The following is a 14,426-nucleotide window of genomic DNA, read 5'->3' on the forward strand; positions in this document are numbered from 1 at the left end:
GAGTGTTCTTTATGTTGTTCTAGTTTTGTGTTTCTAGGGTATAGTTCTTGTATTGTGTTTCTATGTTGGCCAGAGTGGTTCTCAATCAGAGGCAACGAGTGTCAGCTGTTGCTGGTTGTCTCTGATTGGGAACCATATTTAAACAGTCTGTTTTTTCACAGTGTTTGTGGGATCTTGTTCCGTGTTGGTTTGTGTATGTAACCAGGGACGCCACGTTATCGTTTTGTTGTTTTGTTCGTGTGATCATTATTTAATAAATATGTTCGCAAATAACGCTGCGCATTGGTCCTCTGTTCCCGACGATCGTGACACTTTGTTGCGAAATAGGAAGCAGATTCTAGATCTAACTTTTGATTGGAGATGCTTAATGTGAGTCTGGAAGGAGAGTTTACAGTCTAACCAGACACCTAGGTATTTGTAGTTGTCCACATACTCTAGGTCAGACCCGCCAAGAGTAGTGATTCTAGTCGGGTGGGCGGGTGCAAGCAGTGTTCGGTTGAAGAGCATGTATTTAGTTTTACTAGCGTTTAAGAGCAGTTGGAGGCTACGGAAGGAGTGATGTATGGTGTTGAAGCTCGTTTGGAGGTTTGTTAACGCAGTGTCCAATGAAGGGCCAGATGTATACAAAATGGTGTCGTCCGCATAGAGGTGGATCCGAGCGTCACCAGCAGCAAGAGTGACTGTTATGTATGGTACGACGTGCTGTACGTCGTACTGTACGTTGTTATGGTTTACGACAGTGTGCTGCGTTACGGATGAATGGGTTTTCAGAATGCGTGGCACATGTCATTAAACGACAGAGTGATGTTCAATGTGAAACTGTGCAGATGTCCGTTCTTTTACAACTAGGCTAGATATAACAGTGACATCATTGATATACACAGAGAATAGAGTCAGCCCGAGAATTGAACCCTGTGGCACCCCCATAGAGACAGCCAGAGGCCTAGACAACAGGCCCTCCAATTTGAAACATTGAACTCTATCTGAGAAGTAGTTGGTGAACCAGGCGAGGCAGTTATTAGAGAAACCAAGGCTATTTAGTCTGCCAATAAGAATGCGGTGGTTGACAGAGTCGAAAGCCTTGGCCAGGTCGATGAAGACGGCTGCGCAGTACTGTCTTTTATCGATCGCGGTTATAATATTGTTTAGGACCTTGAGCGTGGCTGAGGTGCACCCATGACCAGCTCGGAAACCGGATTGCATAGCGGAGAAGGTACGGTGGGATTCGAAATGGTTGGTGATCTGTTTGTTAACTTGGCTTTCAAATACTTTCGAAAGGCAGGGCAGGATGGATATAGGTCTGTAACAGTTTGGATCTAGAGTTTAACCCTTCTGAAGAGGGGGATGACCGCGGCAGCTTTCCAATCTCTGGGGATCTCAGACGTTACGAAAGAGAGGTTGAACAGGCTAATAATAGGGGTTGCGACAATTTCGGCGGCTAATTTTAGAAAGAAAGGGTCCAGATTGTCTAGCCCAGCTGATTTGTAGGGGTCCAGATTTTTCAGCTCTTTCAGAACATCAGCTGTCTGAATTTGTGTAAAGGAGAAGCAGGGGGGGGCATGGACAAGTTGCAGCGGAGGGTGCATAGCTGGTGGCCGGGGTAGTGGTAGCCAGGTGGAAAGCATGGCCAACCGTAGCAAAATGCTTGTTGAAATTCTCGATTATTGTAGAGTGGTGACAGTGTTTCCTAGCCTCAGTGTGCAGTGGGCAGTTGGGAAGAGGTGCTCTTATTTTCCATGGACTTTACAGTGTCCCAAAACGTTTTGGAGTTAGTGCTACAGGATGCAAATTTCTGTTTGAAAAAGCTAGCCTTTGCTTTCCTTCATTCAGGAGGGCGAGGGTCAGAGACAGCCAAATCTACCCACAAATCTCTCCCCCTACCATGGGATCAGAGTCAGGGCCAAGGGGGGCTGCATGGAGAAGCATGGGGGAAGTATGGGGAGGTGATGGGGGCTCATGGGTGGGCAGTGATGGGACTGAGAGATGGAACTCAGACAAAGCCAATCAATATGCCTGCCTTTCTGTAGCCATACTGCGGAGAGGAACAGAATGTGGAGGTCGACCTGTTATTTTCTGATAAAACTGATTGGAGATTTTCCATTCAGTTTTCAATCAGAGTTTAATCAGATTTCATGATTAAGTAGGGACACCGAGGGTCAATGTAATTTCCCTGGTGATTTCATGGCTCAGGTTGTGGACTTTCTATATTACATTTTTTAATTATCTTGGAATATATTTTTTATGTTGGCGGTCAATTTTTTGTTTATTTAGCAATTAGCTTTCTTTGTTTTGGTTGAATGTACAGTTAACTTACCACATGCATAGTACACTTTCTGCATTAGTACTTTTTCTGAATCACAATTTACAATTCATAACTATATCCTTCTCACTCACCAAGCTGTATTGAAAAGGTCACATGGGACAGGTCTTTGACTACAGTAGGCTCTAAGATTCCAGCACATGCTACTCTTTTCCCCTCATCTTTTCCTCTGGCCACACTACCTGATTGAGACCCCTCTCCTGGTGACATCACCTCCTGAATGGCTGTGGCTGATGGGAAAGGTTCCCCTGTGGGCATAGAACAAAGTGAGCCAAGTCAGTCTTCCATCCCTTGGCTCTGGGAGTTGCAGTTGGATGGGGAGAGTAGATAGCAGCTGCCTGGACACATGGCACTTTAACTCCATTCTGGGGAAGAGGGGGATGAGGGAGATAGAGAAAGAGAGGGAATGTGAGAGAAAGAGAGGGTGAAGCAAGCCCTCAGGTCTACTCCACTGAGGTTTCATCTGATATAGGCTACAACAGTTTACTCACCCAGATACAGGCTTTTGAGAGCATCCACTAGTTGTGATACAGCACTGTTAACACCCTTTCTGACTAGAGAGGTACACACAGTCTCCACTCTAAATCAAATACATATCTGGATTGGCATTGCATTCCCTCCAGGCACGGAAAGGAAGCAGATGTTTGTGTGTGTGTGTGCGTGTGTGTGCATGACCATATGTGCACGCATGTGTGCATGTGATTAATGAATGTGTTAGTATGTAGACCGATGCATGGATATTTGCATACAGTGTGGATGCAATGTTAGTTCTATGAGTTTCCTGAAGATAAATGCACTACAGCTCTCTAGTTTCTCAGTGTGCCTGCCAGGGAGGGAGCTGCTTCCCCTGTGCCCAGATGGTGGTTACAGAACTGAACAGGTGCACAATGGGTTGGCCTAGTGTGTTGTTGTTTTTGCCCTGCAGTTTATCCCTGGGGTACGGCTTATTATGCTTTATAATGGAATAACAGATGAGGCAGAATGATTTACAAAACTGGCAAAGTATCCACTGGTTGATGTAGATTGATAAGGGACCTACAGTGGTTCTTCAGATGAAACTCACTGGCAAGAGCTGTCTTTAGTTTCAGAGCCTCTTCAGCAGAGCATAATGAGATGGGTAATCTGATGTCAGTTGTACAACACTTTGATGCTACACATAGTTTTGATCCACTCATCCCTATTCACTATTGAATACATGGATAATGGCTTTCAGCATGTCGATGATAGCCACTGAGAAAAAAAAGGATGTATGCATTGTGGCTCAGTTTTGAAGTAGCGACTTGGTTACATATTCATTTCTGACAGATGGTTTTAACTCTATGTAATTTGTTAATTTATTTATTCTTAATTGGTTCTAAAGGATGTTGAAAAATGCTGTGCTGTAAGCCTTGAGTTTGTGGCCAGTAATGCACCATATGAGTAGGTGGTAATCTGTGAGGGAGGGAGAGGGGGAGGGGGAGAGAGAGAGGGAGAAAGAGAGAGATGTAATGCAGATGGCTTGAGGAAAATAAAGCTGAAGGGAGCGCAAAAGTGAGTGATGAAGGGAGGGAGAGAAAGACATTGACAAAAAAAGAGAGAGATTGAGAGGGATTTGAATCCTCGGGCTCTCAGCCTTTCTCCTCCCTGTGGAATGACTTCAGACTAAAACATCAGGGATTTGTAGGGTCTTACGATGAATGAAAACCACATCTCCCTAATGGATACATTGTGAATTTACATGGCCGTTGTTATAATGGAAGACAATGCTAAACGATAACTTTTCATACCAGACTAATTTTACATTTTAATAGTCAATAATAATTATTGGCCCAGATCTTTTCATTTACAGCTACGATCATCATTCTTTGCTTACTAACTTTTGTGTCTATTATTTCCTATGTTTCCAATTTTACCCACCTCTCCATGGTGTGATTTATGGCCACCCAGCAGTGCATTAGTTATCATTTGAGAGGGGTTTGTTTTTCCTCATGAAGATAGAATTGTAAATGTTGTGATGAATAACCCTCTCTGCTCTTATATACTGTATCATACAGTAGGCACAGGGAATGGCGGGCAGGGTGTAGCGTCAAAATACGGTGACTGTGCTTTATGGTGTCTGGCTGCAGTAGAGGATGGATGGACTTAAGGTCGTCACGATTTTTCAGATTCTCACCGGGTTCTTTCCGTTGACCACTACGGTGAAGAATTGTCAGTTAATCTTGGAATATGTCAGCTCTATCATTCTATGGCTCATACACAGTGACTGTATGTGTATGGATTAAGTTTGCTATTCACTCTCAGCTTGGCTGCCAGAGAGTCTTTGATGTGTCTGTGAAGGCATGAAATGGTACAAACCATGGAGCAATGGATGTGTCACAGTGAATTTGCATGAGCAGGCTTTGAGGGGAATGCTATGGCTTGGAAATGGAGATGGGGCGAGTTAGGCTAACAACCTTATCGCATTGGCATGTGTAAACCCTAGGGCTGTGGCACTGACTCACTCTTACTAGAACACTGGCATGTTAAAACCACCGCTTGGCTCGGTGTCAGTGCTGTGTGTGTTTTTTTTAAAATATTTGTATTTATTTTAAAACAATTTTGGGAGGAATTTTGGGTTCTTCTATCAAATACATACATATACATATGCATACATACACTTTTCAGATCACCCAGTAGTGCTATCTGCAGGGTTAGCTCCAGGTAAATATTGCAATCCTTCAGCCATTCCTGAACATGTGACCAAAAACAAGCTACAAATGGACAGTACCAAAACAAATGATCTAATGATTCTGTCTCTTCATAGCAAAATCTGCAGAACTGGGAAGATTGTATCTCCCATATAAATAACATTCTATTGGTAGCAAGAATTTTGTATAATAATTTAAATTAAAATATTATATGTTTTGAATCCGGCGTCATTTTGCGTATCAGTTCATAAACACTATGCCATGGAATCGGTACGTCAAAAATCTCTTCCCAACTATTTTGCAATTTATATGGGACGGCTGTCAATCCTTTGGTCCTTAAATGAAACTGGTATACTTTTTTATTTATCACAATTTGTCATGAGCCCTCTCACTCCACCGGGTTACCACCTTAATGTGTTTCCACTATCTTCCACTCTGCTCATCTCTCTCTCTCTACTCAGCCTAACGAGCTCCACCTGTCCCTGCTCTGCTCGGCTCTAATTACTCTGCCAGCTGCGCTGCATTACCCACTAACCTCTCCCAGTATTTAAAGTCCCGTCTCTCAGCTCTCCTTTGTCAGATCGTCTGCAAAGCTCACACCCGGAACCTGTGTGCTCGCGCTTCTGGCTCACCCTTGTTTTGTGACCCCGGACCTGCCTGATTCTTGGATACTCTTCTGCCCCAGGAAAACCAGACCTGCTTTCTGCCATTACGACTCCTGACTACTCTTCGACCCCGGTAACTCTGACCAGCCTTCTGCCTTGCTACAACGTATTTGGATTTCCCTTGAACTGTACTTCTGCCTTGTTTCATCCGCCCCGTTGTGTCTGTGTTTCCTCCCCCAGGACTTCTGGACCACCAACCACCGGCGTCATCGGACGCACCGCTGCCACTGGGGGGCACAGACCCAGCACATTGGACGGGATAACCCCTGGAGCCTTCACTCACTCCCTACTTCCCTTTTCCCTTAAGTTTTAATAAACTTTCTGGTGTGACGCAATTGTGGTCCTCTTGTCGTCTGTCTGAACCGTGACAGTACGATCTGACCATCATGGACTCAGCGCACACTTCCCCCGACATGGAAACCGGAGAACCTGAGCAACCCACCGCCATGCTACGCCTGGAACACACTGAGAGAGAGCTAGGCCGCATGAGCGGCGACATCACCTCTCTGCTTCAGGTCGGCCACCAACAGCATCAGCAGTTCCAGCAGCACCAGCAGCAGTCCCAGCAGCAGCAACAACAACTCGCCAGGATCATCCAACTCCTCACCAACCTTACCCCAGCCAGTCTGCCCACCAGCCCTGCCTCCGAGTCACCTGCCCCGGTCATTTCAGCCGCTGCCCCGGAACCCAAGATTGGAAACCCCGAGCGGTTCAACGGCGATTCTACCCAGGTCCGGCCATTCCTGACTAGCTGCCGACTTCAGTTCTCCTTGCAGCCAAGGACCTTCGCCACGGAGGGGGCTAGGGTCGGGTATGCCATCACTCACCTGACGGGCCGAGCTCGACTCTGGGGAACAGCAGAGTTCGAACGTCAAACCCCCGCATGTGCAACCTTCGACCTGTTTGCTGAGGAGATGCTGAAGGTGTTTGACCTGGATTCACCAACCGCAGAGGCGTCTCGTGAACTGTTCAGTATTCGACAAGGCAGACGTACAGTCGCAGACCATTCCATCGACTTCCGAACCCTGGCAAGACGAAGTTCTTGGAACACACCATCGTTGGTGGACGCGTTCTTCCATAGCTTGGCTGACTATATCAAGGACGAGTTGGTCTCCCATGAACTGCCTTCCACTCTTGATGAAGCCATCGCACTGACTGTCCGGATCGACAGAAGGATACAGACCCGTCGTCGTGAGAGGGGGCGCCAAGGTCCACCAACTACCGGCATTCGGAGAGATCCGACTGGGCTCCTGTCAGCTACTGCCACTCACCCAAGTCAGCTTGATCAGTCTGAGCCTATGGAGATTGGGCGAGCCTCTCTCACTCCTGCAGAGCGCCAGCGCCGCTTCACCTCAAACCTCTGCCTCTATTGTGGAGGTGATGGACATCGTGTGGTAACCTGCCCTTTAAAAGCCGAAGCTCACCGGGCATAGGGGGAGTCCGGTTGAGCTCAATGACCATCCAGTCCTCCGACCGCAAACCCTTGCTGCAAGTTCACCTCCGCCTCTCTGACTCTACTCACACCCTGGCTGCTCTGGTGGATTCTGGCGCCGAAGCCAACATAATGGACATCAAGCTGGCACGCCAACTGGGACTGGAGAACCTCCGTTTGACACCTCCTATTCCTGCCCGGGCACTGGACGGACACTTACTCGGATCGGTCACTCATGTCACGGCCCCGGTCTTGATGGGTCTGTCCGGAAACCATCAAGAAACTATCCAGTTTCACCTGCTCCCCTCTCCAGGCCAACCCCTCATCCTGGGTTACCCATGGCTCCGCCGGCACAACCCTCAGCTCGACTGGGTGACCGGGGTGATCAGGGAGTGGGGAGAGGACTGCCACCGAACCTGCCTGCTTGCTGCCGCACTACCCCTCGGCCAGTACCTACTAACTCCGCCCCTGACCTCTCCCATGTCCCAGAATGCTACCATGGTCTCAGAGAAGTGTGAGTTTCACGTCAAGACAGTGGCCTTCCTGGGGTACATAGTGGCAGAGGGAAGTATCCAAATGGATCCTGCCAAAGTATCAGCAGTCACGTCATGGCCAGTTCCGGGGGAACAGAAAGAAGCTGCAACAGTTTCTGGGGTTTGCTAACTTCTATAGAAAGTTTATCCGGAACTACAGTACCGTTGCTGCCCCTCTCACTGCTCTAACCAGCACCAAGCAACCCTTCACCTGGACCCCAGCAGCCGACAAGGCCTTCAGTACCCTCAAGGTAAGGTTCACCTCCGCTCCCATCCTCCAGATGCCTGACGTGGACCGGCAATTCATTGTGGAGGTGGACGCCTCGGATGTGGGAGTTGGTGCTGTGATTTCTCAGTGGGCTGCGGAGGATAGGAAGCTCCATCCCTGTGCCTTTTTCTCACGTCGGTTGTCCCCCTCTGAGTGCAATTACGACATAGGGAACCGAGAGCTGCTGGCTGTGAAGCTTGCCTTGGAGGAGTGGCGTCACTGGCTGGAGGGGTCCACCATTCCATTTCTCGTTTGGACCGATCATAAGAACTTGGAGTACATCCGCACGGCCAAACGGTTGAACTCCAGGCAGTCCCGCTGGGCCCTGTTCTTCACCAGGTTTAATTTCACTCTGTCATACCGGCCTGGGTCACGCAACACCAAGCCAGACGCCCTCTCCCGTCAATTCCAGAAGGATGACAACCCCTCCAAGGATCCTGTGTCGATTCTGCCAAGTCCCTGCATCGTAGCAGCTCTGACCTGGGCTGTTGAGGAACAGGTGCTGGAAGCTCTCCGTAACCAGCCCGGTCCCAGCACTTGCCCAGCTGACCGCCTTTTTGTCCCCGAAAACCTAAGGTCCCAGGTCGTTCAGTGGGGACATGACTCCCGCCTAGCTTGTCACCCTGGCTCCACCCGCACTTACAACCTGCTCGCCCAGAGGTTCTGGTGGCCCGCTCTGAGAAAGGATGTACGGGAATTCGTCCAAGCCTGCCCCATCTGCAACCAACACAAGTCGTCCTGCCAGCCCCCAGCCGGATTGCTGCAGCCCCTGCCTGTGCCCAGACGTCCCTGGTCTCACATCGCCCTTGACTTTGTCACGGGGCTGCCCCCTTCAAGGGGCAAGACCGTCATTCTCACCATAGTTGACCGATTCAGCAAGATGGCACACTTCATTCCCCTCCCCAAGCTCCCAACCGCCAAGGAGACCGCCCAGGTGGTCCTGGAACACGTCTTCCGGATCCACGGACTGCCAAAGGATGTAGTTTCTGACCGTGGTCCACAATTCTCCTCCGCTTTTTGGAAGGAGTTCTGTCACCTGCTGGGAGCCACAGTCAGTCTGACTTCCGGATTCCATCCCCAATCCAATGGGCAGTCAGAGCGGGCAAATCAGGAGCTCGAGAAGGCACTGCGATGCATGACTTCACGCAACCCCCACTCCTGGTCGCAGCAATTGACATGGGTGGAGTACGCACACAATTCTCTGACCTGCTCTGCCATCGGTATGTCCCCTTTCCAATGTGTTTATGGATACCAGCCTCCTCTATTTGCCAGTCAGGAAGGGGAGGTTACTTGCCCATCTGCACTTGCGTTTGCCCGTCGATGTCGCCGCACCTGGTCACAGGCCCGAGCCACACTTCTCAGATCCGTTGCCAGCTACACTACCGGGGCCAACCGTCGGAGAATCCCTGCTCCCACCTACCATGTTGGTCAAAGGGTGTGGTTGTCGTCAAGGAACCTGCCACTCAGGGTGGAGTCGCAGAAGTTGGCACCTCGGTTCATTGGCCCATTCCCTATCATAAGAGTGATTAGCCCAACTGCTGTCCGGCTCCAACTGCCTAATTCCATGAGGGTGCACCCCACTTTCCATGTGTCTAAGATTAAGCCCATTCATGAGAGTCCGCTGGTCCCTGCTGCGCCTTGTCCTCCTCCTCCACGGCTCGTCGATGGTGGTCTGGTTTACACCGTCCGCCGCCTGCTTCGGTCCAGACGGAGGGGTAGGGGTCTCCAGTACCTCATTGACTGGGAGGGCTATGGACCTGAGGAGAGGACCTGGGTGCCAGCTAGTCGGATTGTGGATAGGACTCTCATCACCGCCTTCCACCAACGGCATCCTGATCAACCTGCAATCCGTAGGGGCCGCCCCAGAGGGATCCCTAACCGTCCTGCCCGCTCGGCTTCCTGTCCTGTGCCTGATCCTGTCTCGGGACCTGTCCCATCTCCCGACCACGGCCCTCCGGCTTCCTCCGAGGATGAGGGCGTTCGCTCGGACCGTTCGGAGGAGTTCTAGCCCTCCTCCGGCTCCCCCTCCTCCCGCCCGGCGTGGTGTTGCTCTTGGGACTTCTGGGGCCGTCCCTTGGGGGGGTTCTGTCATGAGCCCTCTCACTCCACCGGGTTACCACCTTAATGTGTTTCCACTATCTTCCACTCTGCTCACTCTCTCTCTCTACTCAGCCTAACGAGCTCCACCTGTCCCTGCTCTGCTCGGCTCTAATTACTCTGCCAGCTGCGCTGCATTACCCACTAACCTCTCCCAGTATTTAAAGTCCCGTCTCTCAGCTCTCCTTTGTCAGATCGTCTGCAAAGCTCACACCCGAACCTGTGTGCTCGCGCTTCTGGCTCACCCTTGTTTTGTGACCCCGGACCTGCCTGATTCTTGGATACTCTTCTGCCCCAGGAAAACCAGACCTGCTTTCTGCCATTACGACTCCTGACTACTCTTCGACCCCGGTAACTCTGACCAGCCTTCTGCCTTGCTACAACGTATTTGGATTTCCCTTGAACTGTACTTCTGCCTTGTTTCATCCGCCCCGTTGTGTCTGTGTTTCCTCCCCCCCCAGGACTTCTGGACCACCAACCACCGGCGTCATCGGACGCACCGCTGCCACTGGGGGGGGGGCACAGACCCAGCACATTGGACGGGATAACCCCTGGAGCCTTCACTCACTCCCTACTTCCCTTTTCCCTTAAGTTTTAATAAACTTTCTGGTGTGACGCAATTGTGGTCCTCTTGTCGTCTGTCTGAACCGTGACACAATTTTCTTTAACCAATTATGTTCTTTAATGCAGGGCCGACAGACAAGTTCCTTACTTTTTCCCGCTTCCACTTTCCTCTTCCATTTTTGCGGTAATGCTGCAATTATTTGGTTGTCATTTTGGGTAGAACAGACATTTCCATATGTTTTTGTTAGCTGCATGTGCTACATAACTCCACCAGTCCTACCTATGATATCATTTACGAAGATTATACCTTTTTTATTTTATTTTTATTCTAAACATACTGGCTTTTTATCAATTTATATTTTTGTGTGTTTCTGTAAGTGTCTGTGTGCTTGTATACAGTCGTGGTCAAAAGTTTTGAGAATGACACAAATATTACTTTTCACAAAGTCTGCTGCCTCAGTTTTTATGATGGTAATTTGCATATACTCCAGAATGTTATGAAGAGTGTTCAGATGAATTGCAATTAATTGCAAAGTCCCTCTTTGCCATGAAAATGAACTTAATCCCCAAAAAACATTTCCACTGCATTTCAGCCCTGTCACAAAAGGACCAGCTGACATCATGTCATTGATTCTCTCGTTAACACGGGTGAGAGTGTTGATGAGGACAAGGCTGGAGATCCCTCTGTCTTGCTGATTGAGTTAGAATAACAGACTGGAACCTTTAAAAGGAGGGTGGTGCTTAAAATCATTGTTCTTCCTCTGTTAACCATGGTTACCTGCAAGGAAACATGTACCGTCATCATTGCTTTGCACAGGCAAGGATATTGCTGCTAGTAAGATTGCACCTAAATCAACCATTTATCGGATCATCAACAACTTCAAGGAGAGAGGTTCAATTGTTGTGAACAAGGCTTCAGGGCGCCCAAGAAAGTCCAGCAAGCGCCAGGACCGTCTCCTAAAGTTGATTCAGCTGCGGGATCGGGGCACCACCAGTGCAGAGCTTGCTCAGGAATGGCAGAAGGCAGGTGTGAGTGCATCTGCACGCACAGTGAGGCGAAGACTTTTGGAGGATGGCCTGGTGTCAAGAAGGGCAGCGAGGAAGACACTTCTCTCCAGGAAGAAAATCAGGGACAGACTGATATTCTGCAAAAGGTTCAGGGATTGGACTGCTGAGGACTGGGGTAAAGTCATTTTCTCTGATGAATCCCCTTTCCGATTGTTTGGGGCATCCGGAAAAAAGCTTGTCCGGAGAAGACAAGGTGAGCGCTACCATCAGTCCTGTGTCATGCCAACAGTAAAGCATCCTGAGACCATTCATGTGTGGGGTTGCTTCTCAGCCAAGGGAGTGGGCTCACTCACAATTTTGCCTAAGAACACAGCCATTAATAAAGAATGGTACCAACACATCCTCCGAGAGCAACTTCTCCCAACCATCCAAGAACAGTTTGAGATGACCAATGCTTTTCCAGCATGATGGAGCACCTTGCCATAAGGCAAAAGTGATAACTAAGTGGCTCGTGGAACAAAACATTAACATTTTGGGTCCATGGCCAGGAAACTCCCCAGACCTTAATCCCATTGAGAACTTGTGGTCAATCCTCAAGAGGTGGGTGGACAAACAAAAACCCACAAATGCTGACAAACTCCAAGCATTGATTATGTAAGAATGGGCTGCCATCAGTCAGGATGTGGCCCAGAAGTTAATTGACAGCATGTCAGATCGGATTGCAGAGGTCTTGAAAAAGAAGGGTCAACACTGCAAATATTGACTCTTTGCATAAACTTAATGTAATTATCAATAAAAGCCTTTGACACTTATGGAATGCTTGTAATTATACTTCAGTATATCATAGTAACATCTGACAAAAATATCTAAAAACACTGAAGCAGCAAACTTGTGAAGACCAATACTTGTGTAATTCTCAAAACTTTTGACCACGACTTTATGTGTTTATGTCTGTGTCTCACTCTCTCTCTCTCCCTCTTTCTTCCAGGGAGGCCTGATCGCTCTCCTCCTGCTCATCCTCCTCTTCACCCTGGTGCTGTACACCCGTCACCGCTGGTGCAAGCGTCGGCGCGTCCCCCAGAAGAGTGCCAGCACTGAGGCCACCCATGAGATCCACTACATCCCCTCTGTGCTGCTTGGGCCCCAGGGTAGGGACAGCTTCCGGGGGTCCCGCCAGCTACAGCACAGCTCTGTCATTGGCATGCCCATCCGGGAGACCCCAATCCTGGATGACTACGACTGTGATGAGGACGATCAGATGGGTCACACACACACCTCCACACCCAACCAGGTCCACAACCAGCTGAGCGATGGGAAAGTCCAGGGCCTGGAGGAGTATGGTCCCAGCCAAGGGACACATACCCACAACCAGCACACTGACAGCCTGAGGAAGGGGAAAGACACCCTCCAACACAGTCTGGATAAAAGAGGTGGGCACCAATTTAGTATGTGACAGTCCACTGTAGTCCACTAACTAGACTAGAGAAAAGTCACAGCATTGTTGAGACAATGAGAATATCATACATTTCTGTTAAATATTTTAATTGAAAAGCACCACTTTTGGTGACAAATCCTCCACCTATGAAATCCCTATTCATTCCTTTACTTGGTTGCACAGCCTTTGTCCAAAGTAATTGCTGACAGGCACTTCTTGTAGCCATCAAACGCTTGCTGCACCTTTCTACTAGAAGTTTGTCCCACACTTCAGCTGCAAACTGCTCCAATTTTGCAATATTTGAGGGGTGCCCCCCACCAACTGCTGTTTCAAGAATATATGTATTATTATTATTATTATTATTATTATTATTATTATTATTATTATTATTATTATTATAGATCTCGTCATATTTTTTTGATGAGATTCAGATCTGGACTCAATAGTTGCCACTCGAGCAGTCTAGCGTTTCTTCTTGAACCATTCCTTGGTGTTTTTTTATGTGTTTTGGGTCAATGGAAGACCCACAACCTTCAACGTAGACCCAGTTTTTGGACACTGGGTTGAACATTTGACTCCAAAACACCTTGATAATCTGCTGATAAATGATGTCTTGCACACGTTCAAGGCCCATTATAGAACCTCCCCCGTTTAATTGTAGGGAGGGTGTTATTTTCTTTGAAGGCTTCATTTAGTTGTTGGTAAACATTAGACCTGATTTATATTCCCAAGAGCTCTTTCATTGATCCACAGAACATTTCCCCCACAATGTAATATTGTTTAGGTGGGTTTTAGCAAACTAAGTTGAATCAAAGTTTCTTGTGTATCTTTCAGCAGTGGGGTCTTCCTATGTTTACCAATGACCAAATTAAGCATTTAAAGAAAATAACACATGGGGGAGGTTTGAGAATGCTGTGAAGTTGCTTTGCTGCCTCTGGTACTGGTGGCCTTGAACATGTGTAAGGCATCATGAAATCATCAGATTATCAAGGTTTTTGGAGGCAGGTTGGCATTTATTGACATTAATCTTGTCCTGGAGGCAGCTCTGCTGAGTGGTCACTAGCTGGGACAGCCACAAAGTCATAAAATCTGATTTTAAACCTCACCCTAACCTTGACTGTAATCTTAACCACACTGCTAAACCCAATGCCTAACTTTATCATTAAATTAAGACCAAAAAGCAACAAACAAAAAAAATCCTGATTTTTTACGATATAGCCAATTTTGACTTTGCAGCTGGCCCATCTAGCGGAAATCGGTCAGTTATGCCTCCAGTGCAAGATTCATGACAATAAACATCAACCTGCTGGGTCTCTGTCAAAGGTTTTAGGTCTTCCAGCAGGACAACAACCCCAAACACATCAAAAAGCATCCAGGAATTGTTTCATGAAGAAACGCTAGACTGTTCTGGAGTGGCCAGCATTGAGTCCAAATCTGA

At 48.2% G+C, this 14,426-nt stretch overlaps 1 protein-coding gene across 1 annotated transcript in view; it reads left to right on the top strand.

Annotated features, from left to right (window-relative positions):
* The window catches only part of LOC121582487 (astrotactin-2), a 537,985-nt gene that overhangs the window by 127,270 nt on the left and 396,289 nt on the right, over window positions 1–14,426 (top strand). The window contains exon 3 of the mRNA XM_041898306.2: window positions 12,542–12,983. Within this exon, the coding sequence (XP_041754240.1) occupies window positions 12,542–12,983 (442 nt within the window). The remainder of the gene's footprint in view (window positions 1–12,541; window positions 12,984–14,426) is intronic.

The sequence above is a fragment of the Coregonus clupeaformis genome, chromosome 15, assembly GCF_020615455.1.
Source record: "Coregonus clupeaformis isolate EN_2021a chromosome 15, ASM2061545v1, whole genome shotgun sequence".
In the NCBI taxonomy this organism is placed as follows: Eukaryota; Metazoa; Chordata; class Actinopteri; order Salmoniformes; family Salmonidae; genus Coregonus; species Coregonus clupeaformis.